The following is a 27,333-nucleotide window of genomic DNA, read 5'->3' as shown; positions in this document are numbered from 1 at the left end:
CCTCTCCTTGCCCTTTAAAACCCCCACTGCTCCCTACAATTCATCCCTTCTTTATCTCTCATTCCCTGTTACCCTTTTTCATTATCCTCCCCTCGCTCTCCCCTCTCCTCCTCCAGTCTGCCTGCTCACCCTCATTTTCATGTAAATGAGAATCGATTCTTCTCTCAGCACCCCTCTGTCCACACCTAGTTATATCTGCAGTGGCCTGTGCGTTTGTTGTGATACGAGGCCAAGCAGGCGAGCTAAATGTGTAGTTTTATCCTTCATTATTTTGGTACACAAACAACACGAACCCAGAACGTCAGATAAAACAGATCCTTTTGAGCTACGGAGGAAAAAAATACATGTTTAATGCATCCATGACGTGAATTTGGACCACGGACTCGCTCTTTTTATCTGACTGTTGCAATGCTGCCACCTTGCGTTTGGACTCGTGTGCGCTTCCTTTGTTTTCGGTGACGTCACGCCGCGCGGTATGATGGGAGTTGGAGTCGAAATTGATTCAGCACTTCCTGCTTAGAAGAAGAACACGAAGACACTGCGGCTGTTTAAGTTAGTTAACCAAAACGTTGTTGACGTGACAAACCGTTTCCCCTCGAAGAGACACGAGAGGACACGGAGACAGAGTAAGTAACGTTTTGTGTTTTTATGGTTTTATTGGTTGACTGCGGAACTGAAGCGAGGCAGCTCATTCTGAACAAGATGCAGCCAACATTTACTCTTGTAAAAAGAACCCGGCTTGTCGTGTCACTTCCCAAAAGTGACTCCAAGTGCTGGTTGAACTACAATCCGTCTGTGTTAGTAATAACTATTACATCACACGTGAACTTGTTTGGAAACATAGAAGTATGACATTAGCGCCAATGTCCAAGTCGCTGGAAGAACAATTAACCTGTCGAAACTCACAAAGGATCGATTGATCGTCACCATTTCCTAAAGTGGGCAGATTTTATCCAACGATGCAGTCAAACTATTGATAAAATGGATCGCTACCTTCTTCTCACAGGTATTCATTCCGCACCCTGATACCGAATATAGTTCACGAAATAAGTTTTACATTTTAAAATCTCACTCCAATACTTTTTAATTGTTTTTGCTATGTTCTGTTTTTATGTAATGAAAACTGAAGAGCGGGATTTGGTTAAAAAAAAAATTAACAAACGGCAGATATTTCGGCATATGATGTGGTAGATCTTTAATATCTGCTTGTTGTAGACTTTGCGTTTAATCAAATAGCAGACAAGGGAAATATTTGAAATGCTTCATTTTCAAATCAATTTAATGAAGTACCTCGGTCTTTTTTTTTTAAATTTGCCAAAATCACACTGCTTGTTTCAAGATATGAATATTTGGAAATAAAAAGACATATCTGTTGACGTTCTCCATATCAACGTCTACTTTCTAGCGGAACAGGGTGCTTGGTAAAAGAGCCTTTAAATCATTTTTTTTTTAAGGGGGAAATGCTCAACCTCCCTGCTGTAGTTTAAACTGAAAAGGATCTTTGTGTCCCGAACAACGTAAATAAGAGATTAGATCATCCTTAGACTCAATGGGAGCCTGTTTAACTTTAGTAAGACCTTTGTTTTTGTCACATGAACACAGCAAATAGGTTTACAATGACAACCAGTCCTAGAGAAAGCACATTTTTACACACACAAAGGCACTATCATACAGGAATATGACTTCATTTATTGTACTATTCCTCTTTCTCTAATCCTCAGATGTCGTTGATCGAGCACGGGTCAGTCCGGCCAGTTACAGCGGTCGGCTGGACCTCCAACACCGGCACCTGCCCCAAGGGCTTCACACTGGTACACACACATTATATATATATACTAGTGCTGTCAAACGATTAAAGTACTTACTCAAGTAAGTACACAACTCAAGTCACAACTAATGGCGAATTTGCCTGGAAAAAAAAACGATTTACATGTTCATGTAAATTGATTTAATATACGATCATATGTTTGTATGCTGTCGTGCTGGTGGGAGTTTTTACTACAAGATGAAGGAGAGGTGCTGGATTTGTTTTCTTCTTGAGTGACATTTGTAGGACTGTCCCTCAAACAGGATCAAGTAGCTGCGTCACAACATCTAAAGCAAAAAAACAACAACCTGTAAAAGGGTTTGCATTAACGTCCTTAATAACGCGTTTACCCGACAGCACTAATATATACATTTTTGTGCCCTGTCTCGCCCAAATTGTCTCGCCTTATTCCGTGCCTATTGTTCATCTTGTTATGCCGCGGTAGTATGAAGAGGTACATTTACCTTCTCCCTTCCCCTGTCCCTCTGCAGATCAGCATCACAGAAGACGGAGCAGCAGCAAACTTTACTCGCAGCTTTGCGATTAAATCTGGATATTACCTCTGTTACAGCAGGGTAGCCGACTCCTCTGTGCTATTAACCATGGCACGAAAGACACTTGTGTTCACCCTTGTCCCTCTTGCCTTTTATAAATGGGCTGAGTGTGTCTCTCTCTCTCTCTCCGTAGGAGTTGACGTCTGGTATGGTGGTGTCGGACATTCAGCTCATCTCAGACAAGGAGGCTATTCCTCACGGTTACAGCTACATAGAAGAGCACCTCGAACCAAGTGAGAACACGCACATACACGGGTTTGTCTTGATACACTTGTGCACGCGTTTGGTCTCTTCCCCCAACCATCACAACTACACGCCCATCCTTTACCCTGACCCACACCTAATGTCCTCACTCCAATGGTGGAAAGCTGCAATCGGGCCTTGCAAAGCACGGAGGGTCCCACACACAACCCCCCGATAGTTTTTCCTGGTATTTGGTGTCCTATTTACGCGCTGTTGATGTCTGTCCAGAGGCCTCCGTGTGGAAGAAGAAACGGGCGTGCATGCTCGTCGTCCCAATGGGCAGCGTGGACACAGCTGTGTTGGACATCAAAGTGACTGCCAAAAGCAAAATGATGCTGCAGCACTACACGTGCCTTGGGTTGGTAACTTTCCCGCAGGAAAACATTTCCCTCGCACTTGTTTGCCCCCTGCAGTACTTTGTTTGTGAATGCACTCTCGGTGTGCCTTTTCTCCAGAGACATCCACGGCTATGTGTTGTGGTGCAGAAAGGGACATTTTTCCAGCCCGATGCCTAAAGCAAAGCCCCGGAGTGTCAGCCTGGACATCCGCAGGCTCTCATTGGAGCAGCCGTCTGCTCCTCTGCCCCTTCAACCCAGGTGCACCACTTATTTAACGTCCAGAGAATAATTCACAAAAGGAGCATTGGTTACTGATAAGGCATAGTCGTATGTATAGGTAAAAAAAATCAAAATATCATTTATCATATCAACAGTGAAAGATACTTTGTGTTTTGCTGATGTTTCACTCTCGGCATTAATAAATATCTATTGGTTTTACGCAGCCGCCCCAATCATCCAATGGCACCAAATAAACTGAGTCACAGACGCCACAGCTTCAAAAAACAGGACAACCTCGACAAACCAGCCGACGGCAGCATCCAGGGGATCACAGGTACTCCAAGTCTCCGCTCACACACAGGAAACGTACTGCGGGTTTCTCACAGCTGGCAACTGGATCAACCGCTCTCTGCCTTCCCTCCCTGCAGCTTTAGATGGAGTTCCTTTTAGCCTCAGCCCAAATTTCGATGGCCAGGCAAACGGCACGGTGAGTTTGACCTTCTTTTGGTCTCGGTTTATCTCATGATGCATGCGTTTCCCCCCGAGCTTCTAACATGAACATGTATTAACATTTCTTACTCTTACTCCATATCCTTCTCTCTCAGGCTCTTCAGCTAAACTCTCAACTACACAACATCCGTATAAAGTCCCTTCAAGACATTGAGAATGAGGTAGGCTCACATCTGACGCTCAACCCTTTGATCCTCGAAATAAGACCAGGATGTTTTTTCTGACAAAGAATACACTCCCATTGCTTTTTGTTTTTCAGTATAACTACACTTTTGCGACCGAAACCGCCGCAAAGACAACCAGACCATCGGTGGCAACAGGAGGCGCCCAGACAGCTCAGTGATCAGCAGCTTGAGACGTGTTTGTTTTGGTCTTATTTCGCTCCCCGTCACGTACAGAGGCAGGACGATGCCGTCTACAGGTACTCTGTAGGCTTCTAAAAGTATGCTCGCTTTAGTCTATACTCTGTTACCCTGCCGTCTATTTTTAAGTTTCTATATTTGCCAAAGGAAATGATCTGTTGGAATAAAAAAATCGACTTGTCGCATTGACATCTTTACAGGCTTTTGCAGCATTAAAGATGTGATGAAGCTAACAATCTGTAGTCTAGCTGCTGTTTGGGACGAGTCAAATTTAAACCGATTGCATGTTTTAAAAGCTGCTTCATCATATCACACAAACTTGCCTTTGAAGGTGTCTGCTCATTGCTCTGTTGACTGTTACCTGACATCCTGGAGTGCTACGAATCCTTTAATCATTTGAATCATGAAGAATTTCTTAAGTGAAGCTGTATTGTTGAACTTGTATTGAAACTGACAGATACGCTAAGATATTTAAATGTAGGAGATGGTGTATTGCTTGGATAAAGCGACACACACTAATTCAGGTTATTCCAGGAAATACACCATAAATATTTTATGTTAAGATGAATAGAGGAAGTTTGTATATTTAGCAGGTGTTAGTCATACTAAGGGGGAGAGAATCTGGTTGTTGTTTAACTATCATGCAGAATAAGGACCAAATATTTATCTTTGAAATTGTACAATATATTAGGACATGCTTTATTATCTGCATTGTAAACTTTCATTGCCTGGAATAAATAAAAACCAAAGAAACACTAGTTCTGGCGTTTGTGTACATGCGTGTGGTGCCAGCTTGGAGAGGAACCATTCTGCGTTTAAGTGACATTTGATTTAATAAAGACCAGTTGGAAATGCAGCTTGAGAATGTAAATTGTGTACAATATGATAATGTGCAGTGCACAACAATGAAAAGGACTGAACATTATTTGTAGTCCTCACCTGCGCAGTGAGTAAGGACGTAGACAACAGGTTCACACAACCGCACGCTAAGCACAAAGATTTATTCTGATTTGATCTTATTGGCATATCTGAAATTATTCTCTACATCATTTCTATTATACATCCCAAATGTGTCTGTGTAGTCAACCCTCAGGTTATTATGCATGTATTTAAAACCACTTTACTCACACAGATCTACATGTTCACAGCTCTTTAGGGTCGTAACATGTAAATGTAATATAGTCCATAATTGGAAACATAAGTTATGGTGCATTACTGCCACCTGCTGTACTGTGTTGGGCTCTTATTAATGGATGCGTTATGTATGCATTAGCTTTTACACCATTGTCTCCCTGCAAAGTAAAGTGTAAAATACTTCATACGTTTGAGTTGAAAACTTTTATTTTCTAGAGTGACAAATATACATTTCAAAATACCAGTCTAAAGTGTTGCCTCAAAATGGCTCAACAAAGGGATTTAAGTTATACTGATACGTAAAAGAAGAGCTGAAACTCAAGAAATGACAAAAAAAATAATTATAATAATAATAATAATTAACAATATTTATGATTTTAAACCAAACAAAGTGATTTAATTCCGTGTGGTGTGAACATTTACTGTAAGCGTAGTTACATTTGTACGTTATCCAACAGACATCGTGCTGGTTGCGGGTCCATGTTTCTCCCTCCGCTGATCCGCGTGTTATTACGCGGCCATCGGCCGCATTCTGCGTCCACGTCGATGGAGAGATGCGCGGCGATGCAGCCACACATCTGTCCGCTCCGTTTGTTCTGCTTTCCGGCGGAAAAAAATGGGCTCTGATTCCAACCAGCTGTTTCCCGCCTCGCACAGATCAGCTGCACGCACACACACGCGCACGTAGTAGGCGGAGGCAACAGACACACGCTCACACACACACACGTACAGACACGTAGTAGGCGGAGGCAAGAAGCCACACACACACACACACACACACACACACACACACATTGGAGGGAACCCCATCAGCTGTGGGAAGCAACACAGCTCGAACTTACTTTTTTATTTTTCTTAGTCGGTTCTGCAGATTGTCACGTTTTGAAGCGGTATTTTGGGATATGCGCCGCTGAGGACTACAGCGAGAGCCCCGTGCTACAGACGCACATCGCGAGGCTGTGTTTTAAAAAAGGACAGCAGTGGAGGAAGGAGAAAAAAAACAGAAAACACGGACTACAGAAGGTGGCTTTGAAAGCATGGACTACTACGTGATGCCGACGGACAAGATACAGCCCTTACACCATTGCAAGAAGATGGAGAAGGACGTCATCGGGGGCCTCTGCAGGTGTGTAGCTGGCTATTTGTCCGCTGATACGGTTGAAGCGCTCGCACAAATCCCCCCTCGTGTCGCCGCGGTGTGCACGGTGATGCAGCCTGACTTCAGTTAGCATGCTAGCTGTTAGCCGCGCCGCGGTACGTTGGCAGCAGCAGCAGCAGCAGCAGCAGCGCGGTGTCCAGATGCCGCGGTTGGCGGCGAGGATACAGACGCCAGTTTAACTGGTGTCGTCCCGCCGCGCGGCCCGGTGACGTGTAATAACACAAAGGGGCACGTTTGCGGTCGTTCCGCGCAGAAATATGTAAATCGGCGCCGTGGAATCGATCCGTTTGCTTGCAGTGGATTCGCCAACCACGTGGTAGTTAACGTGCTGCCCGCCGCGCCGCCGCGGGACTGCGCGTTACAGACGCCCGGTCCTCTCCCCCCGCGGCCACTTCCCCCGAATTGCGTCTAATGTGTCCGTTGATGCATTTACAGCGACTACGTGAATTTTGGGGAAAGGGGGGCGGGTGTCGGCTTTGCTATGTGCGTAGCAGCCTGCGCCGCGTGCTAGCGTTAGCTTAGCACGGCTAACCAGTTAGCTGCCAGAACGCACGGGTTTTCTCCCCGAGCCGCGTGCACACGGACTCCACGCGTTGGAGTGAAACGTGTCGTCTCGTGTGTGTGTATGTATGTGTGTGTGTGTGTGTGGGGGGGGGGGGGGTGGTATCTTCAACCCGTAGCAGCAGACCAGGGAGTAACTGCTAGCTTAGCGTGAACGGTAGAAAGCATTGTTCTCCGTGGTGCCAGGGGGCCTCCAGCAGCTGCTCCTGCAGGAGGAGGTGGTGGTGGAGGAGTCACATTTCACTGGTGCCGCCGTCCAGACGGTCCGACGCGCCCTCCGGCGGCCATGTTGGGGCTCCGCAGCCTCGCCGCGCAACAGCTGACTTCGCTCGTGAATAACAGCGGCATGCGTTTGTTGTTCCGCGCGGCGTCTGGTCGGATATCTGACGCACATTTGGTAAATGTGATGGTGGACCGCGGAGGTCGAGCGCACGGTTCGTGCATTGGACACCGACAGAAGACCGCACGTCCTCATCATGTGTCCCAATGGACACCGGGACACCGCACTCTAGTACGATTTAGGGATAATAATTTCTTCCAATAAGCAATTTACGCCCTAAATATCAGTTTTTAAATAACCGTATACATTTTATATTATGAGATTTTCAAAATAAGACTAAACTGAGGAATTAAACCATACTTGTATTATATTTATACAATTTAAATGTTCACACACAAGATAATTTAATGAGGTGTGTTTTTGCGACCTTTTAATACTGTTTCGTAAATGGACATTTTTAGTCGACCTTGACTAAATATAGCTCTAAATAATAAAGACCACTTACACACTCTTCTTCTACAGGAAATGACTATTTAGATCTGTGTGCGCTCACTGTCTGACCTCCTTTTGTAGAAATCTTGGCACCATAATTGCCTTCAGCCACAGCGGTTCACGCATTTCTTCCCCTGAGTAAACGTGACGGCGATGGCTTTGCCACTATAACCTCCAAACTCGTGGCGTGGGTTGTGAGTGAGGGGTCAGCGAGTTCAGCCACAGAACTAGACCAGTGGGCCAAAGTGAGGAATGTGAGGTCGAGACTGAAACCTTGGAGAGATTAAAGGTTCAAGGAGTCTGTGTCAAAGATCCGCTCATTGCAATTTATTTTAACTTTAACAAATAAGAGCAGATTTGTGTTGTTAGCGGTTTATCTACAATACATATTTTCAAACGATAACCAGCAGTCTTGTGCAATAGATGTTTCCATTGGTCACCTTTCTGTTTTGGCTGTATTTTATCACGTGCATCTGAGAGGAGCTCATGGCCTCTCATCTCTCTCCCGTTGACCGTGGTCCCTCAGCTTGGCCAACATCCCCCTCAGCCCCGAGACGGCCCAGGACCAGGAGAGACGAATCCGCCGTGAGATCGCCAACAGCAACGAGCGCCGGCGCATGCAGAGCATCAACGCTGGTTTCCAGTCGCTCAAAACGCTCCTGCCCCAAGCAGACGGAGAGAAACTCAGCAAGGTGCAGAAAACGAGCAGACGCGGCGGTGCCGATCAGGACAACGTGCAGCGTACTTATACTCACCCTTTTTTCCGTCCCTGCCAGGCGGCCATCCTGCAGCAGACATCAGACTACATCTTTGCCTTGGAGCAGGAAAAGACGCAGCTGCTGGCACAGAACAACCACCTCAAGCGCTTTCTCCAGGTAAAATCCTGTGCCATTGTTTTTCATAGTAAATCTGTCTCATTTTATTTATATATGTTTATTTTATACCTCATCTATATCGAGCGGTAACAGTGTTCACCTGTTTCTATGACATGAAGTGGAAACCACAGAGACCGGGGCCACGTCGGTGGAATACGTAACGTCTAATGTTTAACACAGCGCTTAACCTCAAGCGGCCTCTGTGTCGATGCAGGACTTTAGCGGCTCGTCGCCCAAGAGGAGGCGAGTGGAGGAGAAGGACGAAGGGATCGGCTCTCCGGACACGCTGGAGGAGGAGAAGGTCGAGGAGGTGAGGAGGGAGCTGCTGGAGCTCCGACAGCAACTGGACAAGGAGCGCTCGGCTCGTATGCAGCTGGAGGAACAGGTGAGTCCGTGAAATCGTTCACTTCAGTAGCACGAGAGTATTGAGGCGCAACGGTGACTTGTATTCTGTCTCCACGGGGAATGAAGAAGACGAGGAATTGAATTTACTTCAATTCACCGACGTTTTTTGTAATTCTTCGTTCACGGAAGCATCCGAGAACAAATTGTTGCTTTAAGCTTTAGAGCAATACGTCTACCAACACATGGTGGATCAGAGAGGTTGATATCAGGGCGTTGAAATCATAACACCCCGATTGACTATTCGGTTGCACCAGCCAACATGTGGGACGGGGAAATAGTTATCAGTCACCTGAACTGTGTGGGGCCGGAAGGACCAGTTAGTTCCTCACAGGCTCACATCCTGGTTCTACCTGAATAGCCGGTAAAGACAATGGGGACTGAACAGGTGGTGAAGGACAAAAGTAAACAGCGTTGGAGATGCAGGGTTGAGATATTTACAAAGAGGCTCAATGGAGCTGGGCAGTAATTCAGTGTTTATCAAAGTATCATCAGTGTTGTAGTTGTATCGTTTAATCTGATTAATTCACAGTAGCGTTGATTGCTCTTTAATTCTGCAGGAGTCATTATTGGGATTGCCGATTATTTAAAGGCCCTCAGTGTGTTTTGAGTCGCCGAAGTTGTACTGAAATGTGCGCGTCCTGCGTGTAGGTGCGATCTCGGAACAACCAGCTGCTGCCGGACCGCCTGAAGGTGATCACTCAGCAGGTGGAGGAGGAGCAGGCGCTCCTCCAAAGTCAGACGCTGCTGCGACTGCAGCAGATCCACGCTGCCGACAGACAACCGCACAGCCCCCAGGTCAGAGACGCTCGCACTTTAGACTGGGTGGGCGGTGGCTTGAGTTGAAGGCTTCTGAAGTGAGGCATTCTGGGAATTGGGCCCAAACGGGCGCGCGGTCTCGGGCGAGGTCACATTCTGTTCCGTCCTCCAGGTGCTGCCGTCTCCTGCCCCCACCCACCACCCCACGGTCATCGTACCGGCCCCGGCACTAACCCAGCACCCGCACCACCACGCGGCCGCCAGCCCGTCCGCCACCAGCAGCACCGTGTCCACGTCCAGACAGAACCTGGACACTATTGTGCAGGTAGGAGACGCGTAGCCGGCAGCGGCTAAATGTCGCCGCAGAGTCATTCTCCCCCCCCACCCCTCCCCCATCCCCCCTCGGTGGACTGACTGTTTGCTTCGGCGTGTCTTTGCTCCGCCCCCCTCTCAGGCCATCCAGCACATCGAAGGCACTCGGAAGAGGAGAGCGAGCGCCGAGGAGGAGCAGAGACGAGCCGTCATCGTGAAGAACACCGCCTGCTCGGACACAGACACCGACACAGAGGGAGAGGACTGCTCGCTGAACTGATCTGACCCCCCCCCTCCTCCCCCACACCGCCCCTCCCTTCCTCCTCGTGGACTCGCATACACACACAAACACTTAAGATACCTACTCACTGTAAGATTCCCTCCAGGAGCTTGAATACTTAAAAAAAAAGAAAAAAAAATCTTTCTGAGGCATTATACAAACTAAATCCAGTGGTTAAGCTCTTTGTCAGTCTCGTACTGTAGAACCTGGGCTGGTCCGCGCTCAGAGGAGATTTCCCTCATGGGATTCTAAAGGCTGTTTTTCAATGTTTGGGCCGCTCCGCGGCTACTTGAAAACCCGGGTCTCCTCGTGTAAAAAAAAAAAAAAAAAAAGCTCTGCGCGTCAGTCCGTCCTTCTCGTGCGTCTGCGTGACGCTGCGCAGCGCTGACTGTCTTCACTGGCGCGCTGACAGTATTATTTGCGCGACAAATTGATGGCGTCAGTACAGCGGAGAGTTGAATGTAACAACACAAGCAAACGGCTCTTGAATCAGAAAAGGGATCTGGAGTCGCAGGTATTTCCTCCCCAGTCTTAATCGCTTTGTTCTTCTTTGTTTCCTGGTCGGCGAGGTGACGTTCTGCCGCCCGCGGCCACACAACCCAACTTAGACTACAACGGAAGGCATTTCTAAATTAAGAAGTTAGGGTGAAATTAAATTACAGAGTAAATTTGAGGAACGATGTTAAATGAAATTATGTCTGATTTACTTGAAGGAAGAAAAAAAAAAGGTTGTGTTTTTCATACCTGAATAAGCCCTTATAAAATAAGCTGTTGAACAATTGACATTAATCGTCTTTCAGTTTATTTGTTCTTCGTGTTCTTTTTAAAACGTTTTTTCCGCCAGGGTTACTGAATGTTGAAAGGTTAACATTTTGTTTTATTATGATTAAACACTTACATTTGGAGGCGTTTCAGGATTTTACAGACAACCGGAGGCCTTGAGAGGAATTTGATTTTAAATGGTCCTTTCTTTTCTCCTGGTGGTGTTTGTGTCACACCGCACTTATGAAAGGCTGTTTTTATAAAGTGGAACCAGATGTTTTCATATCTGGAAAACAAATAAATTTCAATTCTCCCATCAATGTCAGACAATTTGACTGAATAGAACGTTGTCCGTGCATACGAAAATCCGCAACGTTTGTTTGGTGTTTTCAATCTGAACCAGATTGAAACGCGCTCCCAGGCTCTTTGTTTCTACGAAGGCTTCCGGTTTCCCTCCACTCGATTTCAGTAACTATGCACTAGTTTTATGGTATTTATGCAATCCCATCTCCAGTACGCTACTCGTGTCATTCGTACGTGACGTGATCTATGCACCTACGTGCAGTGTGTACTTCACGCCCACAGTATGTGGTCTCTGCTCACATGGTGCTCTCTGTCAACACTTCACACTTGATCACGTTTATCACGTGTCAGAGTTATTCTCGTCTTGTTGGTTTTTTGTTTTTTAGATTTCCTTTTTGATTTTCCTGCAAACTGATACGCGTCATTTCCACAGCTTGGTATTGCGTAGGGAGCAGGGAGGAGGAGATTTAGTGGTATCCTGCTCACGGGAAGACAAAGTAACGTCGCATGGTGAGCCGGCCACGTCCTACCCAACTCCAAATGAGAAGGAGTTCCCTGAGGAGAGGATCAGCTGCTTTAGTTGGAACATGCTGTCCTGTACAGTAGCTCAACGTACGCTTTCAGTGCATCGGATGACACAAGATGTGAAAGAACTGAATAGAAGATCTCTTCCCCCAATCTCCATGTTTTATTTTTTCTTTTTGTAAAATGCTCCACGTCTGTCCACCTCATGTTGTGTTGCTTATGTTTCCCGGGACTTTGACTGGAAATCCCTGCTCGGGGCCTCCTGTCCTGCTCAATTTGATACGCTGACTTGATGCTGTAAACATTCCTTTTTATTTTTATTTTGTATCGGTCTTTTGATCTCTTTTATATGTTCTGTTGCCAATTGAAATGCATGTTACTAATGGCTGTTTTCTTTTCTCTAAAGCTGGCTTTTGTTTTTTTACTGTTTTTTTTTGCAGGTTTCTTTTTTTTCCATGAGCACACGACTGATGCGTTCCGTGTGAAACTGTCTTGGGTGAGATGTGCCGACATCATCCACTCGCTAAACTTCAGTTTTATATCTGGGTAGAATAGTATTTCTTGCGAAACACGGTGAGAAACTGCGACCTGTTCTTTGGGTAACTTGGTTCAAGGGTTTGTCGTTTTGTTGACACGTGGTGAACTACCAGCTGAGTTCAGGCGGAGGTGATTGGTCAGCTGAACACTTTCGCCCAAATGTTCCTGTACGTTGTGTTGCAGCACTGTTGTCTTTTGGTGGACTTTGAGATATTTGATATAAAGCACTTGCTGTTCTTTACTGCCTGAATCAATGATGAGGAAGAATTACTTTTTTTTTTTTGCTATTTCTTTTTTTTGTAAACACTCAACGTTTTCTTGTTGTGTTCTGCTTTTCTGTCTTTCTGTCTTCATTTGTCTTTCTGTCTCTGGTTTGACCATTTTTGATGACCATCTTCTGTTTTTTATTATATTGTTTTTTTATTTTTCCCATCAGTCCAGATCGATGAGAAGCTGTTATATTTTTGTTTATAAAAAAAAAAAACTTGGGTAAACAGGCCTTTGTAAAGACGAAAAAAAATAAAATTTGTACCTTTTTTATTACACCCTTCTGCTTCCTCTGCTTTACCTAAACGCTGCATGATGTGCACTTCTTTGTCCAACAGGAGGCGACACTGAGACTCTCGCAGCAGCAGCAAAGAGAAGCTGCTCTGCAGCTTTGGCTTCACTTTTTGATGAACACTGTTAACAACCGGGGCCTTTTCTAAATCTCATTTTCAGACTAGATACAATCACTAAAGACAGATGGCTTCAAACGGTGTGCGTTTGAAATATAACACCGTATTTGAACGCGGCCAAAGAACGCCATAAATCCACTTCTGGATTGAAATCTGCATGTACAGATAGTCATAAAAACCTAAGACTCTACTCATCAGGTGATGAAACTACAGCACGATCAGCATGTTTTTTTTTTTTTTTTTGCTCTAATCATTCCTGATGGGGCCGGGCAGCTGCTGGGACACACAATGGCTGACATGGCTGCAGTTTCTCCACCGGCGTGCCCTCTGACCTTCAGCCGGAGCCGTATATAACGGCGGGGGAGATGAGGGGACGGCCCCTGCCGACCGAAATGAAGGCTGTGCTGTCTGTGTGCGGCGTGCTGTGTCTGCTGGCCCTGTGTGCCGCAGGTAAGGCTGAGGGCGTGAGTTTGTCCCGCGTGTTTAAAATGGTCTCGGTGATTCGTTCTGGATTTCTTTAACCAGGTGTAGAGTGTGTGTGTGTGTGTGTGTGTGGGTGGAATGGAAAGGCAGAACAACTCGCTCAGTGTCTGAACGTGTCGGAGCGTTGTACGTCTGGCTGAGAGTTGACTGGGGATCCTTTTAGCGCTCAATAAGGAAGGAAAGTTTTAGAGGAAGTATGTTTTATTGAGTTTGGATGAGTTGAACTAAATGAAAAATGACATTGAAGATTGATCATCTTCCTGCCAGCTGTGTTGAAATATGTTCCAAAGCTTCCCTGACATCTGTACTAATCACAGCACACGTTGCTCGGCCGATTGGGCCGGAAACGTGTGTTGTGTGTTGCCCTGGAGCTTGTGTTTATACAAATGAAAAGGTCGGAGCTGAGGTCCCACCGGCCGATGGACAGTGTCCTTTCTGCAGGGACGGCTGTGAGGATTTTGGCCTTTTACAGATGCTTGATGTTTTACAAGCTTTACACACGTCCAAATGAATGAATACATTTTTTTATGCTAAGAAAACCTGAGGTGACGTTTGCGTGTACACACTGCACACTCGGCCTGTCCACACATTTTACAGCTAAAGACGAGGCACCCATGTCCTCGTCCTTCCCCTGGTTCATTTCGACCTCTGCAATGTGCTGCAGTCCGTCCGACAAAGTCACTGGATACCGCGGGCGAGTCACTGATACACATCCCCCTCAGGACGCTCAACAACGCACGCACCGCTTCACGTCCACGAGAAGACTCACGGGTGTTCAATCTTACAAACACCCTGCACGTCTACAGCTGAAGTCGGTGCTGCAGCGAATGTCTCAATAAAGGGTCCCCCCCCCACTCCCCTCCTCTCAGTCTGCTCTGTCATTCCATTCAGCGGCGTGAGTGTCCAGGGGATGTCCCGGCTAAAAGAGGCACGAGCGAGCAAACCAGAGGGCATGCCGCACTAGAAGTTCAACATGCCCCAATGCTGAACAGTTTCAAGTTACAAGAACCTTTTCAAACATTAATGAAATGGAAATATATCAAAGTAATGATTCCCCCAACGTGCACATGATGCTTTTTGATTTGTGTGAGCGTGGGGCTCAATCTCCATTGTACGAATATATATGCTGATTTACTCAAGACGAGCCCGGCGTGCAAAGCCACTGCTGACACGCTCCCTCATGTTCCCGCCGACTCTCGCCTGAAGCTCTGATGACCAATTAAAGCATATTGAAGGAGCGTTCGTCGAGGCTTGGTTGGAGTCACTCTTGCAGTAAGCAGGGGGCATGAACACGGTGCAGTTACTGTTCTGGCTCTCTGAGCAGCTACTGAGACACCGTTGCAGGGAAGGTGAGCAACAGGGCAGGAGATTAGCTGGCTCGCCTCAAACACAATTACAGGGAGAAGTGGAGCGCCGCACTTCACTGGAAATAGAAGTGGAATTATCCGGCCTTCTTTTCACCCTCTGACTCATTGCTATTTGTGTCTCAAAGATGTACCGTCCAGCACCCAGGCACCTGTCCCCCTCTGTCCCCCTCTGTCCCCGCGACGGTGCGCTACGAGCCCCCAGGCTTTAGTGCAGCAACAGCTGGGCGGGGGAATCACGAGAGAGACACAATGCCCCCACACACACACTCTGGCAGTGGGGGAAGCAGTAAAAAACAATTTTGCAGTCTACAATCCACTGTTGATGAAAAATGTGCAGAATTTGGGATGTGCACACTGTGACTTTGAGATGATTAAGTAATAGTTCAGGACAACGTTAGCTGCATGTAAATGATTACACAGCATTCAGTACATTTTGGCTTTAAAATTGTATGTTGTATAGGATCAGCAGACCGTTTGAGACTAGCTGGTGAATTTAGTGGAGCATTTAGCAGCTAAAGCCAGATGTTTATCTCAGGTGAGATGAGAAAGATGGAAACGTGGTGATGCTGCAGGACTACTATATTTATCTTCAGACAGCCTAAACGTCGTAGAGCTGTTGTGTGTGCAGGACTATATATTGTTTTCATATATAGGATTATTGTGATTTTGGGACCTTACCTTTAATTCTGATTATCCAAGCACTGGTGCCCATCGGTTTCACTTGTTGTTCACACTGTGTGACCGGTTTGCACGCAGTGTGAACGCTTGGGAAAGTTCAGCTTCATGTTCTGTGGTCACCGAAGCTGCCAAACCCTTCAGGAGGTGACAGACAAAGCTTCCAGATACACAGGGTGACGTAAACTAAAGTAAAACTATGAGAATAAAATGGATGGTTAGTAATTCAGGCCCTGAAATAAAACCTCTTAAAAAGCCGTCATGGAGGATGATGCGGGAAGAGTACACTGACAGCGTCATTTAGGATAGCAAGATGAACATTAAGCCAAATAACCTTAAATGTAAATGCATCTGGACTCAGAAGCGGTTGATCCCAGTTTGGCAGACGCAGATTCGAGGCTTCACACTAGTGCTTTCACATCCACATTTAAAACATGAAGCAGCTGATAGCCAACCTTGTCATGTCATGTGAGCATAGTAGTAGCTTATTTTTAGCTTCAGATTGCGGTGTAGCATCCCGCAAAACCCAACACGTCATGGCATCAGCCTAATAATAGAAGTGAATTAATATTCAAGCTGTTGGCTTAGAACCTTTCCACAGCAGTCATTTTGAAATGTCATTGGACAGGTGTAACTTGTGTCACTAGTGAGATGGTTTAGGATGACAGTACCCGGACCCTGAAGCTGGGGGGCCTAAATGAAGAAAAGTCATTACTTATTCTATTCAGGCTTTTCTTTGATGTAACAGGATGATACGGTTACCATTAAAAGAGATTTGTTGGTATTGCTACTGCCCTTTTCTGTGACGAACAGAAAAGCTGAAAAAAACAACAACTTTATTTCGGTCTCTTGTTGACTCGCCTCTGATGTGTTTTTCCCATTTAAGTAAAACCCACCCAGCTAAAGCCCATCCAGGACATTGGGCATTTTCACCTGTTGGCTGATTAGACCTCTAAGCTTTGGGAGTGAACGAGGTGTGACACATCCCTCATTCGTCTGTTGGGCCGGGACGCCTCACCTGGTTTTCCTTCTTATTGGTGAAGTCATTAATAAAAACTGTGTGTGGGTGCCGGGACGTTAAAGATTCAGGACGTTGGTTAGCGGTTAGGGTTAGTTGATTGAACTTTTGGTTACACAACAACATTACAGGTATTCTCAGTGTACTTATGTGTAAATTGGATTTTGTTTAATTGAGATCAATTCTCTATGAAATGGGGGGTAACAGGGAAGTGATGAACCTACAGAGAATCATTCACAAAATCTGGAGATCCCATCGGATTCGCAGAGCGTTGCAGTAGATTTCAGCTCATTGTTTTGCTGTCAGGCTGTTTTTTTTAATGCTTTGATCGACTCTCACCGCTTCCGGTGTGATTTTTCCACCTCAAAGGCTGCTTTTTGTTAGCGAAAGAGCTCTACGAAACCACATCACACCACCAGCTCAGCGCCAAAAGGCAGACGGACACAATTCGCAGCTAGTTGGTGAATTTATACCATTTAACAGCTAAAGAGACGTGACATATAATGTCAGGTAAATTGTCATAAAGTGACATATAATGTTGGACACTAAATGAATGATAAAGTTGCTCCGTAACCACTGGATGTGTAGATAATCAGCCTTTATTTTAAAAGCTGTTGGAACTCAATGATGTGTTCCCAACTTGTTTCTGCTGCCTAGAAGTGACTAAGATGAGTGATTGCAGGTTTAAGGCTGAGGAACGCGTGGTTGTACACTATGTGGTACGGGGCAGCTAGATGTATGTCCAGTTCATGTTACATGAAGGGGTCGGCGTGCTGGATGAAGACCAGCTGTCACCGCCGTTACATGATAATAAGGCTTCTGGATCATGAGCAATCAGGAGGCTAATGCTAAGGAATAAGCTAACGCGATGATAGCTTTATATACATGCACTTAAGACAGTTAAGATGAAATAGAGGTCGCGTTGCACACTTTGGCTGGAAACAGTACAATGTACGTTGAGTTCACAGGTTTAGCCGTGAAGTTTCAAAGCCAAAGCAACTATAATCTACTGCACCATGCTGACAGATGGTGATAATTGTCTTGTTCTATTGAGGAAACTTGGTCCCAACGATATATCATACATTTGTTTTATGTCTTTACCGTTTGTTGTTTTCTGGGCAAGAAACAAAATTCTTTAAAAGTAATATATTTTTATGGATTAAGACAGTGATAAATTAAAGCGACAACAATAAATACATTATTCTATTCCGAGTCGCCCCGTCAACTCAGCCGTATTCTCATAGGTCCACCACACAACTGTAATGCAACTGTCCACCGTGTGTCTGCTTCAAATAGTCCTCTTTAGTGTCTCCCTACAAGGAGCTGAAATGTGAGTCTTAAATCTGCGAGGTGTTGAACATCTGATCTGCTCTCGTCTTGACCAGTGACTGAGCACGGGTCAACACCGATGCAACAGACAAAGGTCTGCGTGCCTGGCTAGATGGTGCGGCCTGATTGGTCAGTTTATCTCCCAACGCCTTCCATTGAAGAGTTAGTGATGAATAGTACTCTGGTCAGGGAGGAATTAAACTTTTTTTAACCAAATATCATGTTTGACTCATGCATTCAATGTTGTTTGGAAAGCGACACCAGCCCAGAGTTCTGTGCTCTCACCACATATGTCCTCCTCTTAGATCTTCTGACCGGACCCTCCGCCCACGATGAGGATCCGCTGGTGCGTCTGCAGCTCCAGCAGCCTGAAGGAGATCCCTTCTCCTGTGGATGTGATGCAACAGAGGAGCACGCAAGCCAGAGCTCCTCCAACGACACCCCAGCCCCAGAGAGGGCCATATGCCAGCCCTGCAAACCTCCATCGGCTGTGGATACTGAGGCAGGTTCTGCTTTGACCTCGGAGCATGAAGAGGAGGAGGCAGCTTCTGTGGAGGAGGAGGCTCCCACTGAGGAAATGACAGGTGATGGAGAGAAAGAGGCTCTTCCTGTACCTCAGGAAGACCTAGAAGAAGAGGAAGGGACATCTGAGGAGAAGCCTGATGATCTAGGTGTGGAAGAGGAGGAAGTATATGAGGAGGTTGAGATGTCTGAAGAGGAGAAAATAAAGCAAGGCGAGGCAGAAGCAGAGGAGGAATTATCCAATGAGGAAGAAGACGTGAATGAACCTCAGGAAGAAGTTGCAGAGGTGAATGAAGATGCTAAAGAAGAAGAAGCAGCTGAGGAACCAGAAGGTGAAGACACACAGGACGATACAGAGACAACCGCTGAGGAGGCTGATGTGGAAATCCCCATTCACAAGGCTGTAGAGGAGGAAGCCCTTGAAGACGATGTCCAGGAGCTGACGGTGGAGGAGGTGGTGGTGGTGGAGGAGGCCCTTGACGATGTCCAGGAGATGGCGGTGGAGGAGGCACCTGTCGTTGTCGAGGAGGTGGTGGTGGAGGAGGCTCCTGTCGAGGAGGTGGCGGTGGACGAGGCACCTGTCGTTGTCGAGGAGGTGGTGGTGAAGGACGCTCCTGTCGAGGAGGTGGCGGTGGACGAGGCACCTGTCGATATCGAGGAGGTGATGGTGGAGGAGGCCCCTGTCGATGTGGAGGAGCTGACGGTGGACGAGGCACCTGTCAATGTGGTGGAGGAGGAGATGGTGGTGGAGGAGGCCCCTGTCGATGTGGAGGAGCTGACGGTGGAGGAGGCACCTGTCAATGTGGTGGAGGAGGAGGTGGTGGAGGAAGCCCCTGTCGATGTGGTGGAGGAGGAGGTGGTGATGGAGGAGGCCCATGTTGGTGTGGATGAGCTGACGGTGGAGGAGGCCCCTGTCGATGTGGTGGAGGAGGAGGTGGTGATGGAGGAGGCCCATGTTGGTGTGGATGAGGTGACGGTGGAGGAAGCCCCTGTCGATGTGGAGGAGGTGACTGTGAAGGAGGCCCACGTTGGTGTGGAGGAGGTGACGGTGGAGGAGGCCCATGTTGGTGTGGAGGAGGTGACGGTGGAGGAGGCCCCTGTCGATGTGGAGGAGGTGACGGTGGAGGAGATGTCTTCAGGAGAGCCTGCACCGTCAAAAACCAACACAGGTACAAAATGAAATCTACAAAGTGCAACTCTCCTTCCCCCTTTAAACAAAAAGCTGTATGAGAAGGTGACGTATCAGAAGGTGACGTATCAGAAGGTGACGTATGTCTCCTCATGGACACCACCCTCTTCATTGTGTCGGTACGAGCACTGCAGGGATCCTGTGACAGTAAATCTCTGCCCATCAGTCGCTCCTCCTGTAGTTAAGGAAACCTGCTTTTATCTGATGCCTGGCTGTTGACACGTGCTCTGAATGATGACAGGGTCTTAAAGGAGATCCCCATCTACTACTCTCTCCATCACTTCATTACACTTGTGTGTGATCTCTTTGAACTTCAGATATCCACAGCAACTGATTCCAACAGCCGGTTAAAAGTCCTGCGACACAGTTTTGACACGATTACTGTTCCATCTTTTTTGTTTTTGTAATTATATCCTGAGAGTTTAGGATGACAAAGCTAAATACTGAGATGATATATTAAGAAATCATTACGCAGAAAAACTTAACAATGAAGAGTGATCTTGAGATAGAAAAGTAAGACAAAAAAGTAAAGCAATAACTCACAGGGAGATAAGATACCGCAGTAAAGAATAGTGACAAAAATAAATTTTTTGAAAGATCCATCAAATTCCTGAATTTCAAAAGAATTTGGAGACATTTCATCATTGTACCTGATGTCTGAGGATTTTAACAATGGTCTAATAAGCCTCACTATCAGTTGCTTCTTATATCTAATTAATGGCTTTTCAATGGTTGATAATCCTTCATAAATGTTTCATGAGCAATAAAGGTCCATTGAAGAGGACAGGTTCCGGCTTGCCACCTTGTGAAAACCCTTTTCGGCTGCTGTTTTTCCTCATCTAGTACAACTTGCTTTGTCTTCAGATAAGCACCTTGAGGACAACTCAAAAACGTTCCCTTTAGAAATAAGCCACCGGACATCCAGACTGACATTTATTTATTATTAACGTCTAACAGAGTATAAACACCAGCCTGAGGGATTGTAGACAACCTGTCAATGGTTAATTATTTAAAAGTTGTTCATATATGAACATGTAAGGGGAAGGTTTGCTTAGTTAAAAAGCAAATGATGACTACTTTGGCATTTATCTGAGAGGGGTTGTGAATGACAGCAAAGGTCTCTGTCTTTCTGTCTGAGGCATGCAGAGCCCACTGGATGTGACGCAGTGCATCGCTAAAGGGGAATTCGCAACAACCTCTGGTACTGAAATAAACAAACCAAAATAGCAGAGGAAAGGAATAGATGGACAACAGCGTGATATAACAGTGGGGCCGGTACTCGCCCCCACATGGTCTTGTCAATCACAGCCCAGGAGACCATTTACATGTGGGAACACTTTTATTTTCAGGCATGTCAAATAGGTTTTTACTATTTGGATGAGAGGACGTGGTTCATTTGACAGACTTTGCCGAAAACGGTAAAGTTGCAGATTAAGCATTACTTCACAGGTGAATTAACGGTTGCCTTAACTCTCTAATCCTCCAATCAGAACATCAGGCACCAGGCCCGACACTGAGGGACCGCTCCCACATTGAGGACACGCTGCGATTGGCTACTTCCGAACCCTCAACAGAGCTCTCAGGTGAGCATCAGAGTCAAAGACAAGCCATTCACACACATTTGCTACATGCACAGGTGGAAAACCACATGTCGCTGATCACAGATAGTATGCTCATTGACAAACGCTGCCCACGTTTTAAATGTCCCTCAGAGCTTTGCCATGGAAACGGCTGTACTTCTGTATTGAAAGGAAGGTTGTTTACAGCAACATTGTCAATGGAAAAGAAAAACAGATGTGTTTGCATGAGAATGAAAGGAAGTTTGAGACAATTTGGGGGGATTTTCTGCAGAAACGAGACTGAAAATTGCTTCATGATGTCGAGGTCCCGGGGCTGTTGTGTGTGAGTGTGTGTACTGTTTCCATGTGTGTATGTGTGTGAGCGTGCAGACATGTCTTGAGGCAGGTGATTAATCACAGCAAATGTGTAACTCTGTCCTCGGCCATGAAAGCCTCTCTGTTCTCCTGAAGAAGACTGGTTCATTTCAAAGTGCTGCAGCGGAGCCGGTCTTCTACTCACCTCGGCTCGATTCAATAAACTTTATAAGGGAAATTTGTCATGCGCTGCCAAAGGAACCGTTGTAATCAGCAGTGGTAGCAAGAGCATTAATAACAATCTTGTGCGAAATGTCTTCTCGCCATTACATCTCAATTAATACACCCAACATTCTCTCTCTCTCTCTCTCTAGCTTCTATGAAGAAGCTGCTGAACATCTACCACACTGCCATCAAGCCAATGGAGCAGGCCTACAAGTACAACGAGCTCAGGCAGCATGAAGTCACAGGTAAACCAGCTTCCCGTCTGAGATTAACCGTGGATGGAACAGCACTCTGCCTCCTGAGCCACATCCACACCAGTAGCCCGCTCGCATGGGCAACGGTCACAGTGGCTGTCAAGGATTTGAAGGCCCACGAGGCCGAAGCATTCATGTAAAACGAGAAGGTAATTTAGACAACATTGACAGCTCCTTAATTAATGAACTCAGGTCTCACAAAACTTGAGAACCACAAATAAAGTCGTGATTAAAAAGAAATAGAGCCAGGAACTGACATTATTTAAACCAGGCGCACAGGGAAGCACAATAAGGACTCTGTCTGCTGAAAGTTAAAGGGGATGTTGTGCTCCCTACAACTTTGTTCCATTGCACTTGAGGGCATGGAGTATTATGTATGCTGAGGAGCAGGAGGAGGTCTTCACACTGTGGCATGTGACTCTGGGACCCCTTGTGGAGCCGGATGGAAAGATTCCTACAGGACTGTCAGGGATCACAAATGTGTTCAGGACATTTCCTTTCAGCCTGCCCATCTGATTTGGTTATTTACTGTGTGCTTGTGTGAATGTTGAAAGCAAGATGACACAGGACAATTAGGGCCAATTGCAAAACGTTTTAATGTGAGGGGAATGTTCCTGCAAAACCGTATTCTGAGATAAACTAACGCTAAATTTATTTTATTTGTTTCTGTCTCAAATCATTTCCTTGTCTACTTTTCTTCATCAAAAACTGTGTAGATGGAGAGATCACCTCCAAGCCCATGGTTCTGTTCCTGGGACCATGGAGTGTCGGCAAGTCCTCCATGATCAACTACCTGCTGGGTCTTCACGGCACCTCACAGGAACTCTACACAGGTTCACACGGATATTATCTTGTTATAATGACAGTAGACCAGAGAGCTGATGAAGCTTCATAATCATATGAATGTAATATATTCACTATTGTTTACTCTAATATCTAAAATACTTTAATTTCAATTTAACTCATACATGGGCGACAATTTCAATTTCCAATATCTTAATAGGTATTCTTGTCAGGGGAACTGACTGAAAGCAGAACATAGGAAACAGTAAACGTGTCTCCTAGTGATGTAGCTTGTGTTTTCATTTTACAATGTTTATCTGCTAAAGCAGCAACACACAGTAACTCACAGGAGACGCGTGGAGTCAGCCAAGGGATGCTGCCGAAGTAATAACATTCATCTAAAGTTAGCTAACATTAGCCACCGTGTGCTACCGGTCACACCAAACAAGACAGCAACAAAGCCCATAAATACATTTCATTGAAGAAGAGCGTGTTTTTGTTGGTGTCAAATGAAAAAAGTTGTATCTAAGAGAAAGAATATGTGATCTGATATCCAAATCATCATTACTGCTAAGTTTAGTTGAGGCAAAATTGCAACCAAATGAAGCATTTATTTATTTCATTTTTTATAAGAGTGACTTTTAAAGTATTATTGTATGTTTACAAAATGTATCAGACAGAAATGAACTGACCAACAACCAATCAATGAGTTTCAACCCAGCAGAGCCAACGGTGTTAAATCACCATCCCTTCACCCTTCCCCCAGGTGCGGAGCCCACTACCTCAGAGTACACCGTCATAATGAACGGTGAGAAGTTTCGGTCCATAGAGGGCATCGTCATGGCAGCAGACAGCTCCAGGTCCTTCTCTCCCCTGGAGAAGTTTGGCCAAGGCTTCCTGGAGCGGCTGGTGGGCATCGAGATGCCCCACAAGCTGCTGGAGAGGGTCACCTTCGTCGACACGCCCGGCGTCATTGAAAACCGCAAGCAGCAGGAGAGAGGTGACTAACAACGCGTTTCTATGCCAAAGCCACAGACTACTATTAGAGTAGTGAACCGCAACAATATCTGCAACAACGAACCAACATTAGATGACATAACAATGTGTTAATACAAATGCGTAAAACGTAAAAATGTAAAGAAACAAATGAAAAACAGTATTGTGGTCTGTGCTCTTCCTCAGGTTACCCCTACAACGAGGTGTGCCAGTGGTTCATCGATCGAGCGGATCTGATCTTCCAGGTGTTCGACCCCACCAAGCTGGACGTGGGCGGGGAGCTGGAGATGCTGTTCAGGCAGATGAAGGGCCGCGAGTCCCAGATTCGCCTCATCCTCAACAAAGCCGACAGTCTTTCCACCCAGAACCTGATGAGGGTCTACGGGGCCCTGTTCTGGAGCATGGCGCCCCTCATCAACGTCACAGAGCCCCCTCGGGTGTACGTCAGCTCCTTCTGGCCTCAGGACTACGCCGCGGACACCAGCCGAGAGCTGTTCATGAAGGAGGAGACCTCTCTGCTGGAGGACCTCAACCAGGCATGATATCACTTCTTCTTCTCTCGTCTTTGTGGAAAGTAGGCTTGAACGCACATGAGTGGATCAGGATTCTGCTTTAAACGGCAGCTCCCTCCCCTGATTCTAAAGAGTCCGTTGTACCCGTGAGGTCCCTGAGAAAAGCGTTTGATCCTAAATAAAGAAAATTGTGGCCTAAGGTTGCCAAACACTTTGCACCTCGTGACCAGTTCGTCTCTTCTCATTTCGGACTCTGTCCTCCGCTGCAGGTGATTGAGAACCAAATGGAGAACAAGATTGCGTTCATCCGCCAGCATGGCATCCGCGTGCGCATCCACGCCCTGCTGGTCGACCGCTACCTCCAGACCTACTACGACAAGCTGGGCTGGTTCAGCGACCCCTCCGAGGTGTTCCGAGACATCGTGGACGACCCGGACAAGTACTACATCTTCAAATCCATCCTGGCCAAAACCAACGTGAGCAAGTTCGACCTGCCCAACAAGGAGGCCTACCAGGACTTCTTTGGCGTGAACCCGGTTTCCAGCTTCAAGCAGCTCTCCTCCCACTGCAGCTGGACCGGCGGCTGCCTACTGGAGAAGATCGAGAGGGCCATCTCGCACGAGCTCCCGGCCCTGCTCGGCAGCGTCAGCAGGGCCGCGGAAGCGCCGGCGCCGGCGAAGGCCGCACCGCCACCTCCGCCGCCGCTCCCCGGCACCTGCGAGGGTCCCGGGTGCCAGGAGAAACCCAAGAACCGCTGGAGGAGTCAGTGAGACGGAGGAGGAGGAGGAGGAACAGAGGAGGCAGATGGCGGCAGCAACAAGAGGGCTTCCTGAAATGATCCTCATCGCTGAGGTTTTTCAGAACTGGGTACGGAGCGACTGAGTCGGAACATGTGCAACGATGTACCAAGCAGACCTGTGTTCGTTTTTACTACAGTTGGAAATCAACTTTCCATCGGACGCCTTTCCGAGCTGCAGGAATTGTCTGCAAGAGAAACATCCGAGTCGTCGTTATGCTACGTAGCCTTGTAACCGTTCATGTAAATGAAATCTGAGACTGACCTTTTCTGGTTTCCTCACGCGGTTCAAGTTTGTACATTATTTATTAATTGAAGTTTTCTGCTTGTAGTGCAGTTAAATTCAAACCGCTGTGCTGTGTTTTTACTGTAAACCGTTGTTATTGCGTCTGGAAGCTTATTTTCAACGGTGACACAACGAAGTAGAAAGGAGGGTTTTCTCTTAGTGTTCTATTGAGCATGGACTCAACCACGTTTGATCGCTGTACTGTGATGTACTGTTGGATACTGTATTGTCCTCTCTCTATTATTACGGAAGCACATTTTATTTCAAAATACGTCGGTGCTGCACTAGGATTGATTTGACTGAATGCAACAACATCAGTTAATCGTAGCTTTCCGTTCATCTGCGCTTGTATTTAATGCTTTGTCAGCCCTCTGAACTGTCTTACCTCAACATGGGTGCATTTCCTTTAAAAATGTAATGTCATTATTCCTTGTCATCCTTTTGAGTAAACGACTAAATTAAAAAACTGCACACTTGGTCTCCTTTTTATGGATATGAAGACATTACAGATTAGGAGCCCTCCACTGACACAGCAAAGGGAGCATTTGGAAATGATGGTCCCAAAGCAGGAGCTCTCATCCTCACGACACGCTGCTGCGCAGTGAAAAAAATCACAGACTTTGTTCACACATTGTATGAATGAGAAACATGAATACATGTGTAACTGCTGGGTGAGCACACATTAGTACAACAAATGCTGCAATGGGATAGCGGGTTATTATCCCCTGCAGGGACCAAAGAAAGCCACCAGGAGGCGCCGCAATTATGTGTCAGTCGCACTGACTGCGTAGCAGAGAGCGAGGAGAAAGGAAGCTGCGTTTCTTCATATAGGCTGGATTGTTGATGCAGGTTAGAAGAGAAAACAAAATGGAGAAACAAAAAATCTCCATTAGGATAACAGGAGGAGGATGCAGATTCATATTTGTCTCTGCTGATAGTTAGCCATCATTACGTCTTGTTATAATCTCTGTTGTAATAAAATAGCTGTGTGTGTGTGTGTGTGTGTGTGTGTGTGTGTGTGTGTGTGTGTGTGTGTGTGTGTGTGTGTGTGTGTGTGTACAGTGGTGGCTTGTAGTTCTTTGGACTAATATCAAGCAGATACCCATAAACTTATTTAGACTTATTCTCAGTCCCCCCCAACACACACACCGCGTTCGCTTTAAGTTAATATAAACATGTGACTGACACACAGCAATAAGCTCATTATATTTTGGTTGAAGCCCTTAGAATGATGTTTGAATGCCTGAATTATTTTAGCAGCTTTGTTCATATTTAGAATTAGATGGAATAGAAAAAAAATAGAAAATAACGATTACTTAAAAAGTCTAAACGTTGTCAGAAGCAATTTGAATAAAAGTATAATTAGTGCTTTTTACCATTATTTAAATTTAACCCAGTCTGGGTTTTGCACCAGGAAATAGGTCTGAAGTATTTGGGATGAACGATTTCAAACTACAAATAGTTCAATGGCATCTAATGGTAAGCATGTGCTGGATGGGTGTTATATTGTACGTGTAAATAAACTGTGTAAAGCTGTGTTTGCATGCAGTAATACACTAACACAAGCCTAGTAAAACAGTTTTTTACACCAGCATGACGGATGATGTTTTCGTGGACCAATATCACCCCCAGTGGGGAAGACATCTGCATTTGGGTTTTCCAATGACTTCCTTTAACCCCACTCAAGACATTTTCTAAGGCTCTCTCAACTGTCATCTGGTGAGCGTACAGTGACATAAATATTCTGAAAAGCTCTGAAATATTCATAAATAGTCCATCATTATGTCTGTCCATTTGTTGGTTTTCCCTAAGTGGGTCAACATAATGTATAAGGATAATTTGCCATTTTACCTTTTCAGTTCAGCGTTTAGTTAAGAGTGTGACATTTGTTTGCCACAGAGGTGCTTTGAACTAAATGTTGTGCTTGGGCTGA

General features: G+C 46.0%; 3 protein-coding genes across 4 annotated transcripts; all 3 read left to right on the top strand.

Moving 5' to 3' along the window:
• The first annotated feature begins 199 nt into the window (after positions 1-199).
• mvb12a (multivesicular body subunit 12A) lies at positions 200-4,791 on the top strand. The gene is made up of 10 exons (XM_040186245.2): positions 200-626; positions 1,722-1,811; positions 2,299-2,382; positions 2,495-2,594; positions 2,833-2,962; positions 3,060-3,200; positions 3,386-3,495; positions 3,590-3,648; positions 3,767-3,832; positions 3,931-4,791. Exons 2-10 carry the CDS (start codon positions 1,722-1,724, stop codon positions 4,012-4,014), a joined length of 864 nt encoding a protein of 287 aa, XP_040042179.2. The 5' UTR covers positions 200-626; the 3' UTR covers positions 4,015-4,791.
• Positions 4,792-5,522: 731 nt separating this feature from the next.
• LOC120824995 (transcription factor AP-4) lies at positions 5,523-12,959 on the top strand. Of its 2 annotated transcripts, none has more exons than XM_040186243.2 (7): positions 5,523-6,293; positions 8,186-8,351; positions 8,436-8,534; positions 8,749-8,919; positions 9,588-9,734; positions 9,868-10,020; positions 10,150-12,959. In XM_040186243.2, exons 1-7 carry the CDS (start codon positions 6,205-6,207, stop codon positions 10,285-10,287), a joined length of 963 nt encoding a protein of 320 aa, XP_040042177.2. In that variant the 5' UTR covers positions 5,523-6,204; the 3' UTR covers positions 10,288-12,959. The 2 variants fall into 2 exon arrangements, with proteins under 2 accessions (XP_040042177.2, XP_040042178.2); XM_040186244.2 differs by lacking the exon at positions 5,523-6,293 and adding an exon at positions 6,469-7,398.
• Positions 12,960-13,387: 428 nt separating this feature from the next.
• On the top strand, positions 13,388-25,877 carry srla (sarcalumenin a). The gene is made up of 8 exons (XM_040187537.2): positions 13,388-13,541; positions 18,269-19,654; positions 21,165-21,257; positions 21,923-22,018; positions 22,744-22,860; positions 23,577-23,810; positions 23,993-24,342; positions 24,588-25,877. Exons 1-8 carry the CDS (start codon positions 13,457-13,459, stop codon positions 25,086-25,088), a joined length of 2,862 nt encoding a protein of 953 aa, XP_040043471.2. The 5' UTR covers positions 13,388-13,456; the 3' UTR covers positions 25,089-25,877.
• The last annotated feature ends 1,456 nt before the right edge of the window (positions 25,878-27,333 follow it).

This window comes from Gasterosteus aculeatus, chromosome 9 (genome assembly GCF_964276395.1).
Source record: "Gasterosteus aculeatus chromosome 9, fGasAcu3.hap1.1, whole genome shotgun sequence".
Lineage (NCBI taxonomy): Eukaryota > Metazoa > Chordata > Actinopteri > Perciformes > Gasterosteidae > Gasterosteus > Gasterosteus aculeatus.
This window is presented reverse-complemented; position numbering and strand designations above follow the sequence as displayed.

Coding starts and splice junctions, on each gene's coding strand:
- mvb12a (XM_040186245.2), top strand. CDS start 1,722: ATGTCGTTGATCGAGCACGGGTCAGTCCGGCCAGTTACAGCGGTCGGC. Junction 3,496..3,589: donor CAGCATCCAGGGGATCACAG/GTACTCCAAGTC, acceptor CCCTCCCTGCAG/CTTTAGATGGAGTTCCTTTT. Junction 3,649..3,766: donor ATGGCCAGGCAAACGGCACG/GTGAGTTTGACC, acceptor CTTCTCTCTCAG/GCTCTTCAGCTAAACTCTCA.
- LOC120824995 (XM_040186243.2), top strand. CDS start 6,205: ATGGACTACTACGTGATGCCGACGGACAAGATACAGCCCTTACACCAT. Junction 9,735..9,867: donor GACAACCGCACAGCCCCCAG/GTCAGAGACGCT, acceptor TCCGTCCTCCAG/GTGCTGCCGTCTCCTGCCCC. Junction 10,021..10,149: donor ACCTGGACACTATTGTGCAG/GTAGGAGACGCG, acceptor CCCCCCTCTCAG/GCCATCCAGCACATCGAAGG.
- srla (XM_040187537.2), top strand. CDS start 13,457: ATGAGGGGACGGCCCCTGCCGACCGAAATGAAGGCTGTGCTGTCTGTG. Junction 22,861..23,576: donor CTCACAGGAACTCTACACAG/GTTCACACGGAT, acceptor CCCTTCCCCCAG/GTGCGGAGCCCACTACCTCA. Junction 23,811..23,992: donor CCGCAAGCAGCAGGAGAGAG/GTGACTAACAAC, acceptor GCTCTTCCTCAG/GTTACCCCTACAACGAGGTG.